This window comes from Zootermopsis nevadensis, unplaced genomic scaffold (assembly GCF_977971745.1).
Source record: "Zootermopsis nevadensis isolate Lab colony 2312 unplaced genomic scaffold, Znev_1.0 Znev_ptg000050l, whole genome shotgun sequence".
Lineage (NCBI taxonomy): Eukaryota > Metazoa > Arthropoda > Insecta > Blattodea > Termopsidae > Zootermopsis > Zootermopsis nevadensis.
In genome coordinates, this window is record NW_028259182.1 from 3,850,131 (window position 1) to 3,866,328 (window position 16,198).

The 16,198-nt window shown below is 40.4% G+C and overlaps 1 protein-coding gene across 4 annotated transcripts in view; it reads right to left on the minus strand.

The window, feature by feature from the left end:
- Window positions 1–16,198, minus strand: part of aPKC (protein kinase C iota type) — a 191,760-nt gene that overhangs the window by 65,685 nt on the left and 109,877 nt on the right. For all 4 annotated transcript variants that reach the window (XM_087361038.1, XM_087361037.1, XM_087361039.1 and 1 more), the window contains 7 exons: window positions 10,257–10,307; window positions 4,702–4,787; window positions 3,940–4,120; window positions 3,185–3,283; window positions 2,692–2,864; window positions 2,249–2,483; window positions 814–994 (listed from right to left, as the gene is read on the minus strand). In XM_087361038.1, coding sequence (XP_087217164.1) covers window positions 814–994; window positions 2,249–2,483; window positions 2,692–2,864; window positions 3,185–3,283; window positions 3,940–4,120; window positions 4,702–4,787; window positions 10,257–10,307 — 1,006 coding nt within the window. The remainder of the gene's footprint in view (window positions 1–813; window positions 995–2,248; window positions 2,484–2,691; window positions 2,865–3,184; window positions 3,284–3,939; window positions 4,121–4,701; window positions 4,788–10,256; window positions 10,308–16,198) is intronic.

The window sequence follows — 16,198 nt, forward strand, 5'->3', positions numbered from 1 at the left end:
CTGGGACCTGTTCATATACGTTCTTGGCAGATGATCCAGAAGTGGTTTGCCATTGCCTTCTTCTGTGTGTGAATGGAGTAATTGTTTGGATGCCACGGAGGAAAACTCCGTGTTGCCTAGACCACGGCCTTGCCCAACACAAGTTATAAATTCGGCCACCGCCGGGAATCGAACCCGAGACCCCAGGATTACAAGGCCAGCGTTCTAACTGCTAGACCACCGTGGCGGTAATTACTGACTAGAAACTCACTTTTTTTTTAAAAATCATGTACCTCACAATATATATTTGAGATGGTGAGCTACGTTTTTAGTACTGTGCTTCAGCAATCCATTGTTTTCCTCAGGTTATCTCACCATGTTGAAATCTACTGAAATTACAGAGTACTTGCTACCTCCGAAACAATGGCAATTTTTTCCACTTGGCACTGAGAGACTACTTACCTGCATAAAAACAGAAATTACGCTAGAAGAAGATGGTTGTCAGGGGACTCTACAAATTCCTCACTGACTTTATCACATGGAGAAGCAATTATTGATAATCTTCAACCTTGGCTACATTTATAATTAATTCCAATATCTCTGTTGCTACACACCATCGAAACAGAAATTACTGGACACGGCAGAAGTCGGCGGTACCCGGCGGAGTAAAATCCATAAAACATTGGGTACCCATCGCTGACAGCAATTTAAAAAGTCACAGAAACTTAACACGCATCAAGACACATTACCGTGATATAGGGAAAGGAACACCTTGATGTGTGGGACGTGTCGGGAACGAACACTGCCGTAAGTAACGACCCAATAATATTTTACCTGAACCCATAGTCTTCTCCTCTGAGGATTTCCGGCGCTATGTAGTTGGGCGTTCCGCAGAATGTGGAAGTGGTGTCCCCGGGCCTGATACCTTCCTTACACATTCCATAATCAGTCAACTTGATATGACCCTCATGGTCGAGAAGAACGTTATCCAGTTTCAGATCACGATATATGATACCTGTGAGATCAAACCAAACCAAGAAGAATTCATGATATTTTCCACCACACACTGCAACAAGATGGAGATTATCTTATTTCTGTTGAGGATTTTTCAGCGATCTCAACGACGAATCAATTGACTGCATCGTGTAGGATCATCGTTCGGCAAATGAATCAAGCGATTTCTTCCTTTTCACCTTATGACGTCCACCTTAAAATGCCGTCTACGATTAACAAATTCATAAAAAACACGGTCCTTTCTGGGATGCCGATAGTCGCTAAAGTATTCAAGAAAAGCTTTAACCTTTTATAGACTGGAATGACCGATACTGTGAGCCCATCATTAGACCCTTTCCTGTGACATCAAGGCCCCTCAAGGGTCTCTTCCTTCAGGTTTTCCAACTATGATCACCTCCCACATGTGCTACACGTCATGTCCGTCTCATCCTCCCTGATTTGATCACCCTAATAAATATCTAGAAGAAATAAATTATGATGCTCCTCATTATGTAATTTTCTCCATCTTCCTAGGAGCATATGTTCTCAAACATGTCTTATGTTAATACATAAAATGATTTTAAGATCTGATTTCCTTGGATATGAAATGTACAAAACGCAATCATCAATCTCAACCAATTTGCTACGAAGTTGCCGTTATGCGTCATCTTGTAGCTCAGCGGTCCCCAACGCGGCGCCCGCCAAGGCTTTTCTTGGGTGCCCGCGTTGTTACGGAAAGAGGTTATACTGAATAATGAAGGTCGTTCAACCATGAACATTATAAAATCAAAGCGCGGATCTCGACTTACTGACGCCCATCTTGACGATTGTTTTCGAGCAGCAACATCATCCTACACTCCCAAATTTGAAAAATTGGCCGATGAAATGCAGCGCCAAACATCACACTAACTCCCCACTTGAGTAATAATAATTGTACTTATAAAACTACGTATTTTTGATTGCGTGGTTTCTTGTATCATTAAACGTCGTGTTGTTTTGTGTATTATTTGGTGTCCATATCTTATTTGTCCACAGAGAAAAGAAAATTTGGCTTTCTTAATTGGTTGGTGCCCGCCACGATCTCATAAACTCTCAAATGTTCCCGTAGGCACAAAAAGGTTGGGGACCACTGATGTACAGTCTCATTTGGCCTTCACAGCCTTTGAAATGGCAAAGGAATCTATCCGAGGCAGGGCCGTCTACAACGAAGACGTTCTATAACGTGAATCCATACCAGAACAAAAACCTACATGGTACCTCAGAAAACAATTATAACCTTTATCATGTAGAAAGTTCAGAGCGAGGCTGATCTCAGCCGCGTAGAAGCGCGCATGCTCTTCTGGAAGTCTGCGCTGCCGCTGCATGTGGAACATGAGATCTCCTCCTCGAACAAATTCGATGACGAAGAAGAGTCGGCTTGGCGTCTGGAAGCACGAATGCAGTCCCACCAGGAAGGGGTGGTTTGAGGCTGTCTCAAACACATGCTTTTCTGTCTGGACCCAGTCGATATCCTGCAAGACAGCAGTGGAATCATCGTCATCACCACCATATCAACAGGTGCGGAGAATACGGCAGGTTTGTATGTGCTGCTAAGTGTGGTAGACGTTTACTGAGGTTTAGAAGCGACGAGGCGATCGCTCGTTGCCCTGATTATGAAGACAGTCTTGATCCACGCAGAGAATAATCTGACGTGACACAAAACAGAAGCAATTCACTCACCTCATCATCAGTCACGAGAGCTTTCTTGATGACTTTCATAGCATATATACGGTGTGTTTTCTTGAGCTCCACCATCAAGACTTTGGCGTAGCTGCCCCTGCCAATAACGCGGATCAGTTCAAAGTCGACCAGGGAATACTGTCGCTGCGACCCTGGTTCCAAAGATTCCTCAGCTGCAATAAAATTTAAGCATTTTCTTCTACAAAAAGTTCAATGTTCGAACGGAACGCTAGAAAATAAAACACGTTTTGCACAGAACCAAACAAAATGTACGAAACACAAAAGACTACCATCGCATATTCAGTATTTATATCTATCGTACACAAGAGTATAATATTAAAATGGATGTTAAAAAGTATGAGAGTATGGACTGAATTCACCTGGCTCAGGGTACAGTCAAGTGTTTATTTTGCTGTGAACAAAATTCCAGATTCCATAAGAGACAATGAAACGTGTAGAATCGTAAATTCCTCCGACAGGAACGGGTACTTACTTTTCGTCGGATCCTCGACGGGGACAGAGTCCGAAGTGAGGTCCAATCGGGGTTCAGGAAATTCCTTCAGATCTGGTAACAGTTCAGATGTTGGCGTACCTGAAAAATTCACCACGTCATACAGCCGCCGAGGGCACGATTCAATACGACGGCATCAATCGCTCGAGAGGATTAAACTACATCAAAAGTAAATTTACCAGAAACCTAATTTCGTACACAGATTAACAGCTGACTCTCGAGTCTACTCACGCTTCTGACGGGCTGTGAGAACTATTTCCTTGGGAGTAAGAATGTAGAAACATTAAGCTAATTGCTCAACCGAGTCAAATTTCACTGCAAATCCCCTCACATACCTTCATTTATGATTCAACTTGGCTAATTTTAATTTTTAAGCCTTATTTGATATTACTCCCCACTTAATGGTACCTGCGCCTTGTCGTGGTGGTGGGGCCGAGTACCTCGGTGACCCCAAGGGCTACTGGTAGGGGCTCCCTAGCCAGATTGGTCGAGGGGGAGAGGTACCCTGGTCCTCCAGGTTGGGGGTCGGTCGCAAGGCTAACAACCTTGCGCCGTAAAAAGGAAGATGTTTCGAAACCTCGATCAAAGCCTCGGACAGACGGACCTAACAGAGGATCAAATGGAAAAGGAGAACTGAGGAGGCCGTGGACCGAATACGGACCGGAGAGCCACAGAAGAAGAGGAAGTTGACATTACACATAATTTTATTGTGACTAGAGAGTGACGTCGTAACTTACTGATTGTTGGCGTCTCCCCGTTTGTCTCTTCCTTGAATATAGGCTCCACTTGTTCATTACTGCAGGGTTTCTGCACCAATTTATGACATTTTTTATGTACCAATAATTTACACTGTATACATTTGAAGCCTTGGCGACCCAAACCCCAGATGCGGTCCTGGCAAAAGGCACAAAATGCTCGCTGAAATAAAAACAATTCAATAATTAGTGATCGTAATCCAATGCCAATTGCATTTACATTTATAAAGTAACTTCTCTGTCTGTTGGCCTCTTGTGATTCTGCAACCGATATACATATATTAACCGCCTGACATTTTCTACGGTTATAAAATGACATTCCTACTCTTAAGCCGAGTACGAATGCCATGAAATTGAACTGGTAGCTTAAATCCATTCCTTGCGCTAACATTCTTATTTGAACACAAATACATTAAAATATTATTTATATTTTTAAAAATTAACAGTACTCTACCTGTTTCCATTTTACTTTTTCGAGTCCCACACTGTCATCTTTTATTATAAAACGTAACTGACGTGCTTCAATACAATCTCTGAGTGACCAACGAGGAATCATTTACTGGAAACCACTGGAAATTATTTCCAATCACATTTCCTCATGATCCCTTGGTCCCACTGGGATTCTTCCTTTATATAACACCACATTAAAGAAAAATTTACAGAGCTATGTTTATGAGGGACATAGAATGTAAAGAACATTAAATTGGATAGTTTTGCAGCCAAATAGACCCGAGCATAACTTACTCGGTTGAACCGCTTGGCTTGGAAGATGTGTCCATTCACACGGTACAGTTTCCGCCACCTTCTTGCACCACGCCTGTAGATGCTTCCTGCAACACACGAAACAAGACGGCGTATGTAACAAAATCATTTGATACACTAACAAATCCACAAAACCAGAACGCAACAACACAGGGCACATACATATCCCACATGTGTCCAGTGTACTTCCCCATGGTCTTCATATTTTAAGGGCTACATAATTGAATTACGTACTCAACAATGATTTGTACAGTGATGCAAAAGTCTGATTTGGATTCATGCAAAGAACCAGTTTGAGAATATTCAAAAACAGAATGTCAATTAAGTTGCCAGGAAATCTGTCCACAAAAATTAATTAAAATCCGTAAAGCCATTCCCGATTAGCTAAGCGTGAGATGACATCACTGGTGACGTGAAGTGAGGTTAGGTTTCATTACGCACGCGCATGCATGGAGAATCATGGGTAATGACGTCATCATTCCACCTCGTACGACTACAAGCAAATTCGTAAATCGTAAATTCGTGATCGCTGACTACGGTATAAAGTCTAAAAATCTCTAAAGCCATTATCATGTTATTAAATAAAACAGAACGGACATCACACTTGTAGGTTGTGACCAACGGCATAACATCTATACGAAGTTTTTATTGATTCCTACAGATACTACCCAGTTATTAAACACGTACCGACGAATATCACTTGTCAGGAAGTTAGGTTAGGTTAGGTAATTGATACACATGCGCAGAGGATCGTGAATGAGGATGGTTAATAGCGCCCTCGTGTTACGACCTCAAGAGGTGTTCTTCGCTTATCTAAAGCTAAACGCCCTTGACAAAATATGCAAAAATTAACTTAAATATTGAATGCGCAAATTATCGTAAATAAAACTGCAGTGAAAACAAGATGGTTTCTGTCTTCTGGGTTGTGTAGTCTCATAGAAGTTCACCAAAACTGCAGTAGTGAATATCGAAATATTATTTATGCAGTTTTGGCGTCCATCTCCAGCCTTTGATTATTCCTAAGCTTAACCTATTTTTAATGATATTAAAAAGTTTAATAAAAATTAATCATAAAACATATAATTAAATTTACACAGTCACTTACCTCTGAAATAACAAACTAACACTTCAAAAACCCGGACTCCACAACACACAATCATTATTTTTTTTTTATAAAAAATTGTGATCTGTCGTCGTCGCCAACCAATTTGTACCCATTTGTTTACTCGGCATTGTTGTGTTGGTATACCAACACAACAATGCCGAGTAAACAAATGAAGCTTCAGACCTATTTAAGGAATGTTATTATTTTCCCTGAACCCGAATCTCAAGAAATTGATCTTAAATATGGAAGAAAATATTATGGAGAGTATCATATCAAAACAACATCGGTATTACTCGTAATTCTTGCAACACACCAGCCGGGCCTGTTACCAGATGGCATCACTGCCAATAAAACTATATTTAATTACAGAATAATACTTATAATTTTTATTCTAACGGGACTGGCCAGTCATCTACATACTATAAATAATATCATTTCGAATGCAATATTTAACACTAGACACAACATTAAAAATGCTTCTTAGAAGAGTGTGACGCACATAAAATTACTTCGAAAGCAGGAATTATTTTCCTTGGCGAAACGGTAGTCACTATAACCACTCTGGAGTAGAGCAGACGGCATTACAGTGATGCCACCTTAACAGGAAACAGAACATTTATTAAATCATGTGCTGTTTATGAGACATTAACAGAAATATCACACGTTCCGCTTATCTCAATTCGTTCACTGAAAGACAGTTTAAAACGATAGTATTTACAAATGCAAATGACTCTGGTTTCGTGAAAGCTGGAATTAAATTATTAAACATAGAAACACTAATATATACCTGGAATGCCATATGAGACAATTTTCTTTGGAGTGTCCACAGAAGGTATGACAAAACTACTTTGGTCGAACAGACGGAATTGTAAATCTGTCACACCATTTTGATTTTAGTCTGGTTCGTTTTAAGGTTACATTTCTTCCACAAATAAATAAATAAACGTTTATGCATAATTTTCTTCTCTGTTACGAGTACCTCATTATGTCAGGTTAATGTTTAAATCCCAAATAAGGAGTGTTCTGGTTATTATTTATTTAGTGTTCTGTCTGACGACAGGTCCATATGAACAGGATCCTTCCATCCTTTTCTCGGACTGGGACCTGTTCATATACGTTCTTGGCAGATGATCCAGAAGTGGTTTGCCATTGCCTTCTTCTGTGTGTGAATGGAGTAATTGTTGGGATGCCACGGAGGAAAACTCCGTGTTGCCTAGACCACGGCCTTGCCCAACACAAGTTATAAATTCGGGCACCGCCGGGAATCGAACCCGAGACCCCAGGATTACAAGGCCAGCGTTCTAACCGCTAGACCACCTCATCTTATTATTATTTAGTGTTCTGTGTGACGACAGGTCCATATGAACGGGATCCTTCCATCCTTTTCTCGGACTGGGACCTGTTCATATACGTTCTTGGCAGATGATCCAGAAGTAGATTGCCCCAGTTCAACGCCGTACATAAAAAAAATAGTCCATGTGCCGTGCTGGCTTTGAACCCGAATCTGTGGCGAGTAATCAATGTCTACTTTTCTTGTCTATGCCATGCACTTGCGTTTAAAATACACATAAATGTGTTCTTATGCTGACAAGAGTTGGGATGGACATGACATCCCACCAGACCATGTACTGAATAACACACACGACACTAACACTGCTGAACTCCATGGAGAGAGTCCCTGTTGAAAAGCTGACATCGCTCAGCTTGTCAAAAATTCCCCAAAGGCTCATTACTGTGTCTGCGAGAGAGAGAGAGAGAGAGAGAGAGAGAGAGAGACCCCTCCCATCTATGTCTAGGTCTCTTCCCATCAGTCTTTCTAACTAAAATTTGGTATAAATTTTTCTCCAGTGCATGGTACACGTCCAGCCTATTTTATCATCCTACACTGGATCACCCAAATAATATTCGTCAGAACAAAATAAATTCAAACTCCATTTTCTATATTGCATATAAAACGTATTTATCGCTAAACTGTTACTCCCTATGTCTCAGGTCCCAATTTTTACTTCAGAGTTCTTTTCTAAATGTGTATTCTCGAATACTCCGAGAGCCCAAGATCTGTATAAAAATACGAGTAACATCTGTCAGATTCAGTAGCATTTTATATGAAGAAGTTAACAACAGCAGTTTTGCTTGCCATTTTAGAACGTGACACAGCTGTTTTTTTTTTTTGTAAAAAAAACTGCAACTGCGGAGGGGTGTAGCTCGAGATGAAGGCACACCAGAGAACACGACACTTGTTATAAGAATTCTAACAGGGAATTGATTAAGTAAAATTAACACCCCCACATGACAAATTCGTGAGAACTAATTGAATTTGACACAACGGAAACGTTTTCCATTCCTGCTCAATTTTTAATGATTTTTACACCACCAAGCCGACGTAAAACAATTATATTTTAATAAGGTTGAAACCGAACTGAAATCAAATACGAAACCTTCATTGTACTTAAATGGTTGTCTTCTGGGTTGTAGCGCCGGGATAGTCATCGCCCTGATGATGGAGGCAGCAGGGACCTCTGAAACGTCGGTAATCTTCTACCAGACTACACTCTGCTACAACCCAGAAGTCAGCCATCTTCGGACTCACGGCCGTGAAAGCCTCAGATCCTACTCGGTTGATCTTTGTAATGGTGAAGTGCAGTGTTTTCTTCGCGGTACGGACTGAATTATATTAAATGTTACTTAGACGAGCTTCGGCTTCAAAGGGTCACACTCGCGTTTGACATTTGTTCAGAACACAAAGAACACGTCTCACGAAAAAGATGGCTGTCTTCTGGGTCTTTGTCCTGATGATGGAAGCAGTAACCACCTCTGAAACGTCGGTAGACTTCTACCAGACTACACGACGCTACAACCCAGGAGACAGCCATCTTCAGACTCACCGCCTTGAAAACCTCAGATCCTACGTCATTTCACTTCAATGATGTTTAAGTGAATAACAGCTGTTTAAATGAGAATTATTAAACCCATAAAAATTAAATGCAGTTATTGGCTGTCAAACTTGTTGGGACATATAATTACCACTGGGCTGGTTAATAAGTTCTTCACGCTTATAAACATAAAGAAACGGCGATTCTTGTTAGGATCAAGCGCCTGAAAAGCTGATGACCCGCGCAACTAACATGTCAGAGAAGTTGCCGAGGAAGCACGGCGCTATCAAAGATAAGCGAGGACTTGCACGTGGCTCAAATGAAAGAGATCTCTTTTATCAAGAAGCCTTTGTATTCAAAAGATTAGTGGACCGGGTTCATATAATCTCGAGACGTCAAATGGTGATGACCCTCAAGGATTTGCAATAACAAGGAAGGAAATGCCTTCACCGGATGAACATTTATAAAATGCTCAATGAATGCTCTGTTAATTAAACGGCTAGTCATTGTTCAGACAGCTCATTTTCACAGGCGTTTCCGGCAAACCCTTCAAATTCTCAGAAGTTTCATTTTATGCCAAAACTATTTCAATCGAAATAATTAAATCTCAGAATTGTAACTAAATCAGCTGTCCTAATTTTGTGTACATACAATGAATGAAAAAAATACAATTTCTGGTCCGGTGGAAAAATGATATCAAAAACCCCTAAGAAGCATAGTTTTATGTCACTAGAAGATTTCATCTCAAATTCAACACATCCGATTACACAGATCACAGATGATATCAGGCCATGGATGTAGATCTTTTTATTTTATTTGTAGTGTTCTGTCTGACGACAGGTCCATATGAACAGGATCCTTCCATCCTTTTCTCGGACTGGACCTGTTCATATACGTTCTTGGCAGATGATCCAGAAGTGGTTTGCCATTGCCTTCTTCTGTGTGTGAATGGAGTAATTGTTGGGATGCCACGGAGGAAAACTCCGTGTTGCCTAGACCACGGCCTTGCCCAACACAAGTTATAAATTCGGGCACCACCGGGAATCGAACCCGAGACCCCAGGAAGTACAAGGCCAGCGTTCTAACCGCTAGACCACCTCATCTTACTATTATTTAGTGTTCTGTCTGACGACAGGTCCATATGAACAGGATCCTTCCATCCTTTTCTCGGACTGGGACCTGTTCATATACGTTCTTGGCAGATGATCCAGAAGTGGTTTGCCATTGCCTTCTTCTGGGTGTGAATGGAGTAATTGTTGGGATGCCACGGAGAAACCGGGAAAGCCCCCGGAGGAAAACTCCGTGATGCCTAGACCACGGCCTTGCCCAACACAAGTTATAAATTTGAGCACCACCGGGAATTGAACCCGGGACCCCAGGCTTACAATGCTAGTGTTCTGACCACTAGACCACCGTGGCGGATCTACAGATATTTAATTTTTCTATAAGGCGTTCTCGATTAAATAACGCGACTCAAGGAGTGAACCAATTTATTCAGAAGCAGAATCCTTCGCCTAGACTTTATGCGAGCATTCTGAATCGTGGGCTGATCTACTTACTGTCCTCTCCTTGGCAAGGCATTCCTGGCGCTGCCGGCACATTGGGGAATACTGGAACAAACAAGAAATAATGCACATATAATTCAATACTATTCAGCACTAGGAAAATATTAAACGATTAACACACTGGCCGATGACACGACGCACTGATACTGAAACAAACCGCTTGCTAAATCGAGTATGGCTACTTGAAGATGTGGTTACATCTGCAGTTAGAAAACCTTCGAGTGATATAAGATCAAAAGAAGTCAGTCTATATCGCCAGTAACACTGCCTTGACTTCGCCCATCCCACCAATTCGATATAAGACAAAAACACCCTCAGTACATCGCGGCGGAGTGGTTGGCACTCCTGCTTCGTATCTGGGAGATCCCGAGTTCAAATCTTGAGAAAAGGACAGCTAGCCTGATTTAAGAGTTTTCATTATTTTCCCCAGTTCCTTCCAGGCACATGCCGGAAAAGCATCTTAAATTAGGCAATGGTAGCTCCCTTCTATATAAATCCCACATCATTAATTATTCATTAATCATCGACGATATACTACTGGCAGCGTCGTTTAATTAACAACTAAATAAAGGTATAAAGCTGAGACAAAAACATCGACTTCTTGCGACTGTCGACAAGAGAAATTATATGAAGTTTAACTCGTGTGTTTTGGAAGTTACGTCTCCTGCGCCAAAGACGTAATAGCAACTACGTCTTCAGATAATGACACGTATTTGCATTTCCTCGTCTCCGGATATAATGATAACGCCGTCGTTGTTAAATGTTCCTACTGTCATTTCCCGCACAAACGTTCGATGTACTGAACACATGTTAGATAAGTATTCAAGAGACGTAATGCCTCTGCCTGTGACGTCATAAATAAATTTTCTTGAACTAATTAGTAACATCTGCTCCACACGAGGTCTAATAATGGTTGTTCCACTTACTCGGGATCCACAGATTCGTCTCTGAAAATTCTTTAGTGTTTCTTTCAATCATTTACTTACAGGCCGATATGTACATCTAATAACATTTAAGAAAAACAACACCTTCGCCCAAAAATTGAAAAACAAACGTAATGAAACATCACAAAAAAAACTACAGAAATCATAATTGAGTTTTAAGTCCTTAGATATATTTTACACCTGATGATGGTTTTATAAAAACCGAAACATGCTGTGTAAATGTTCCGAAATGTAAATCGATCAATCGATATGGAACATCAATGATATTTTATTATCTTAATTATAATAAATTTTAAATATTGTGATCAGACGGATTAAAATAAATAATTGTTATAATATTCACAATATGACGCAATTACACTATCTTCTGAAAAGAGAGTTAACCGTTCAGGGGAGTTTCATATCGACGTAAGTCCTCGTTTTAAGGGACAGACTCCACTTCTAGTTCCAATGCAAACACAAAACATTTTGGTGGGGGGGGGGGGACGTCAGATGACTCTATCTCAACGCATCCAGGAAAAATAATATCTCTATGGATCTAACAAGAAACTTGTATTTATTTAATCGTCTTGAAAATTATATATTTTAAATTTGCAAGTACAGTAAAACCCCTCTAGTTGGACACCCCTATCCTGGACACCCCTTTATATTGGACACTTTTAATTGGAACCGGCGAATATCCTATAATTTTACATGTCCACAACACCCTATATCTTGGACACCCCTTTATCCTGGAACTTGAACACCCCTTTTGTTGTAAGTTGGACAGGTTCATGCACTTAGCTTCAATGCTTTTATGGGAAACGTTTATAGTTAGTATTTTGTTGCTTTGAATTTTTGACTTATGAATGCCTTCTACCTTATGGTTGAAGGTGTGAGACTTTGAACACATCAATGGAATTATTTTGTTGAACCCTTCACTGGACTACAGTACGTATTACTGGTACAGTTTTAACTTTGTCAGTACTGAGCTTGCAACTGAGTTAAACAGAAATTGGAACGGTGTGCTTTCGCTCATAACCAACAAGGAATGGTTGAAACCTTATTGGCATTGCGTCGAAAATTAGAAAGAGGATGGACAAATTCAAAGATAAAATCAAAAAAGCAGTATCTTGTGATGGACGTTTTTACAAGAAATAAGTGGCATCTTATGTTGAGCTAATGCCGTAAGTACAATTAAAAAGAATACATTCTGAACATTTAAAATTTCATTGTGCAACCACGAGAGTGGGTTTCAAAAGATTATTATTATTGTCATTAATTCTTAATTCGAGCAAGCCTACAGTAGTTAGATTATGTAAGTAAATAGATTACATTGTCGGTAAACGTAAAGTATTTGAGCTTATCCATGCAAGTTTAATTTACTGAAAAAGAAATTATAAAAATTTAATTTACCCTTTTTATTTTTCTTATCAATAATTTCCTTTTTTGTGAAGGGCTCCATAATACTTTACAATTACCACATTGTTATTACACGACAATTTGAAATTATGATTTTCCCCTTTCCCTCTATCCTGGACACCCCTGTAAGTTGGACACATTATCGTGGAACCGCAAGTGTCCAAGTTAGAGAGGTTTTAGTGTATATTTTAATCGCTTGTATACGTTATACTTCCAAATCCACGAAATATTTCACCCCCAGCAGTTAAATGTTAGTGCCAAAACTTTTACGACGTAAACCGACATAAAGGAATGATTTGTTGGAAGTCAAGGTATACATAAATCTCTTACAGGCCGGATATCATACGAAATATGAGCCTATGTATGAAAATTATAATTTTATGAGGGATGAATGTTCCCTCTATGTTGTATCTCGTGTCAGGTTGGGCACGACAAAGATAAAACGTACGCAGCAGAAAAGAAAACGCAATCTTCAGACGCAGTCTTTCAACAGATGGCACGCGAAATTAAGATATCGCGAAATATTACTTGGCTCGAATCTCTGCTTAAAATTCGCGGCAAGTAATATTTCCAACAAATCGTGTTTATGATTTAAGCCTTAAATCATAAACACGATTTGTTGGAAATTACAAGATTCTTTCACGTAACTTTTAAGAACATAATCAAAGATGAATTTGCTGCCTTATAAGTATCCCTCGTTTTAGGATTAAAGTTGTAATTTCAGAATTAAAGACATATAAATATTTTAAGATAGCTTAATTATAAGTGGAACCGCAATTTTTTTTAAAAAAAAAGTCACTTTTCAATACAGCGTTCTCAACTACATTTCCTTCATCTGATAATGATGGTCCAGCCCGTATCATCCAACCCGTACTCCGTCTAGTGACTGAGCTAGATAGCCTGGACCTCAAATTCAAAGGTTCCATCGCAGGATTTCAGCGAGACAACTTGTTGGAATGAATCAGCGTTGTTACACGACTCATGCAAACATTAATCTACTTGAATAACTACTGGTTTCGAAATAAACAGCAGTGAGAACAAATCGACCCAGTAAATTGTTAAACAAAACCCTCGAAAAATGTATTTCGTCGATTAACTTTTCGGTATCAACTGCTCCTGAACAGTTCTTCGTCGAAGCGACCAGCTGATATGTGTGCAAATCTCGTGACGGGCCGCTCCACCCCGGCATCGATCGTCCGCCCTCCCTCTATCAGAACGCGTCCCGGGCTAAACTACGTGGTAACCTTTTAGGCAACCCTGACCCGGCTTTGACCTTATTACACAACGGAGAAGCATCACATCTGTCCCAAAGACTCGACAGATATTATCTCGCACGAAAAGTAACGGATTCAAGATTATGACCACGCCCGACGTAGGAAAGGACACGTCACTAGCAAAGGAAATGTTATATAATTCCAGAAGCATTCGTGGTTGGGACAATGGACATAGTACTTTATTCCAGCAGGTCAGGTCATGGCTAAACAACCGCTGAATCTGATGTTAAACATCTAATTCCACTTACCTGAGGAAAGGAAACAAAGCCTTTATAGCTACAGAAGTTTATTTACGTTGTTGTGTTTTTCACACGGCCTTTCATAGGCATATTACATATTCTCGTTAATGAACTTTATTGTAAATAACCAAGAAATTTTTCAAACTAATTCCGCTGTACACAGTGTCAACACAAGGAATAAAAATCAGCTTCATAGACCAATTGCCAACCTCTCATGTTTTCAGAAGAGTGCATATTATGCGGGAATCAAAATTTTCAACATTCTACCATCAAATCTCACAAGTCTTGTAAATAAAAAGGCACTATTTAAACTAGCATTAAAAAGATACTTAATTACACACTCCTTTTAATCTGTCGATGAATTTCTAATGTTTACAAGTAAATCATAATTTATCTATTGTATATAATGGGTACGGTGGTCTAGCGGTTAGAACGCTGGCCTTGTAATCCTGGGGTCTCGGGTTCGATTCCCGGCGGTGCCCGAATTTATAACTTGTGTTGGGCAAGGCCGTGGTCTAGGCAACACGGAGTTTTCCTCCGTGGCATCCCAACAATTACTCCATTCACACACAGAAGAAGGCAATGGCAAACCACTTCTGGATCATCTGCCAAGAACGTATATGAACAGGTCCCAGTCCGAGAAAAGGATGGAAGGATCCTGTTCATATGGACCTGTCGTCAGACAGAACACTAAATAACAATAAGATGAGGTGGTCTAGCGGGTAGAACGCTGGCCTTGTAATCCTGGGGTCTCGGGTTCGATTCCCGGCGGTGCCCGAATTTATAACTTGTGTTGGGCAAGGCCGTGGTCTAGGCAACACGGAGTTATCCTCCGTGGCATCCCAACAATTACTCCATTCACACACAGAAGAAGGCAATGGCAAACCACTTCTGGATCATCTGCCAAGAACGTATATGAACAGGTCCCAGTCCGAGAAAAGGATGGAAGGATCCTGTTCATATGGACCTGTCGTCAGACAGAACACTAAATAATAATATAAATATGCAGATAATGGCACATAACCATATCGGCTGTCAAAATTAATGTCGTCGATCAATGGAGAAAATGGTTTATCGTCCAGGTTACGTTCTTGTAGGGAAAAACATCTGCGAATCGCCTTTTAACAATTAAAACGTACATGGAAACGAATTATAATCAGCGCGGCGCTGGAGTGAGAGAGATATCATTAAGAATTATGTGCTGTAATTCTATTTGAATACAGGCATACCTCGTTTTATTGCGTTTCTCAGATATTGCGTTTTTTTCTTCAAATTGAAGGTTTGTGGCAACCCTGCGTCGAGCAAGTCTATCGGCGCCATTTTCCCAACAGCACGTGCTCATGTCGTGTCTCTGTGTCACATTTTGTTAATTCTCGCATTTTTTAGACATAATGCTATTGCACACTTAATAGACTACAGTATGGTGTAAACATAACTTTTATGTGCTCTGGGAAACAAAAAAATTCGTGTGACTCGCTTTATTGCGGTGGTCTGGGACAGAGCCCGCAATATCTCCGAGGTATGCCTGTATTTATATCTTGCGGAGTTTCGGACTTGCATTAACGATGGAATATGGAAGATATCTTTTAATTTTCCATGCAGAACAAGACGGCAAAGAATACCAATACTACCCTGGAAACAGGGCACAGATAACATTAAAAAGAACAGGACAGAATGCGTTTGAAATTCAAGCTAAAGATCGGGGAAGAAGTGATGATGAGGTTTTGCAAACGCCCCAGGAAGATGACATCAAAGTATTGAAATCAACAATTTCTAACACAATTTACCAGACGGCATAAACTCCAAATCCACACGCGTTACAAAAATTGATAGTTGAGTTTGCAGGTGGCATGACGCTCCATGAAACATCTGTACGCTTTCTGGGTCTTAAAAGACGGTCTGTAGAAAAGCTTTTGTTGTCTCGTATCTTGCGTTACGTTTGTAGGGAACATCGTAAAACAAAGGGCTCCAGCCTTCGATCGCTACGGAGCGAGAAGGGAGACTGTCTATTTTAACCGCGGAGGCAACGAGTCCTGTTGAAATATCCGCGCTACGGATTCGCTGGACTCGTCTGTTTA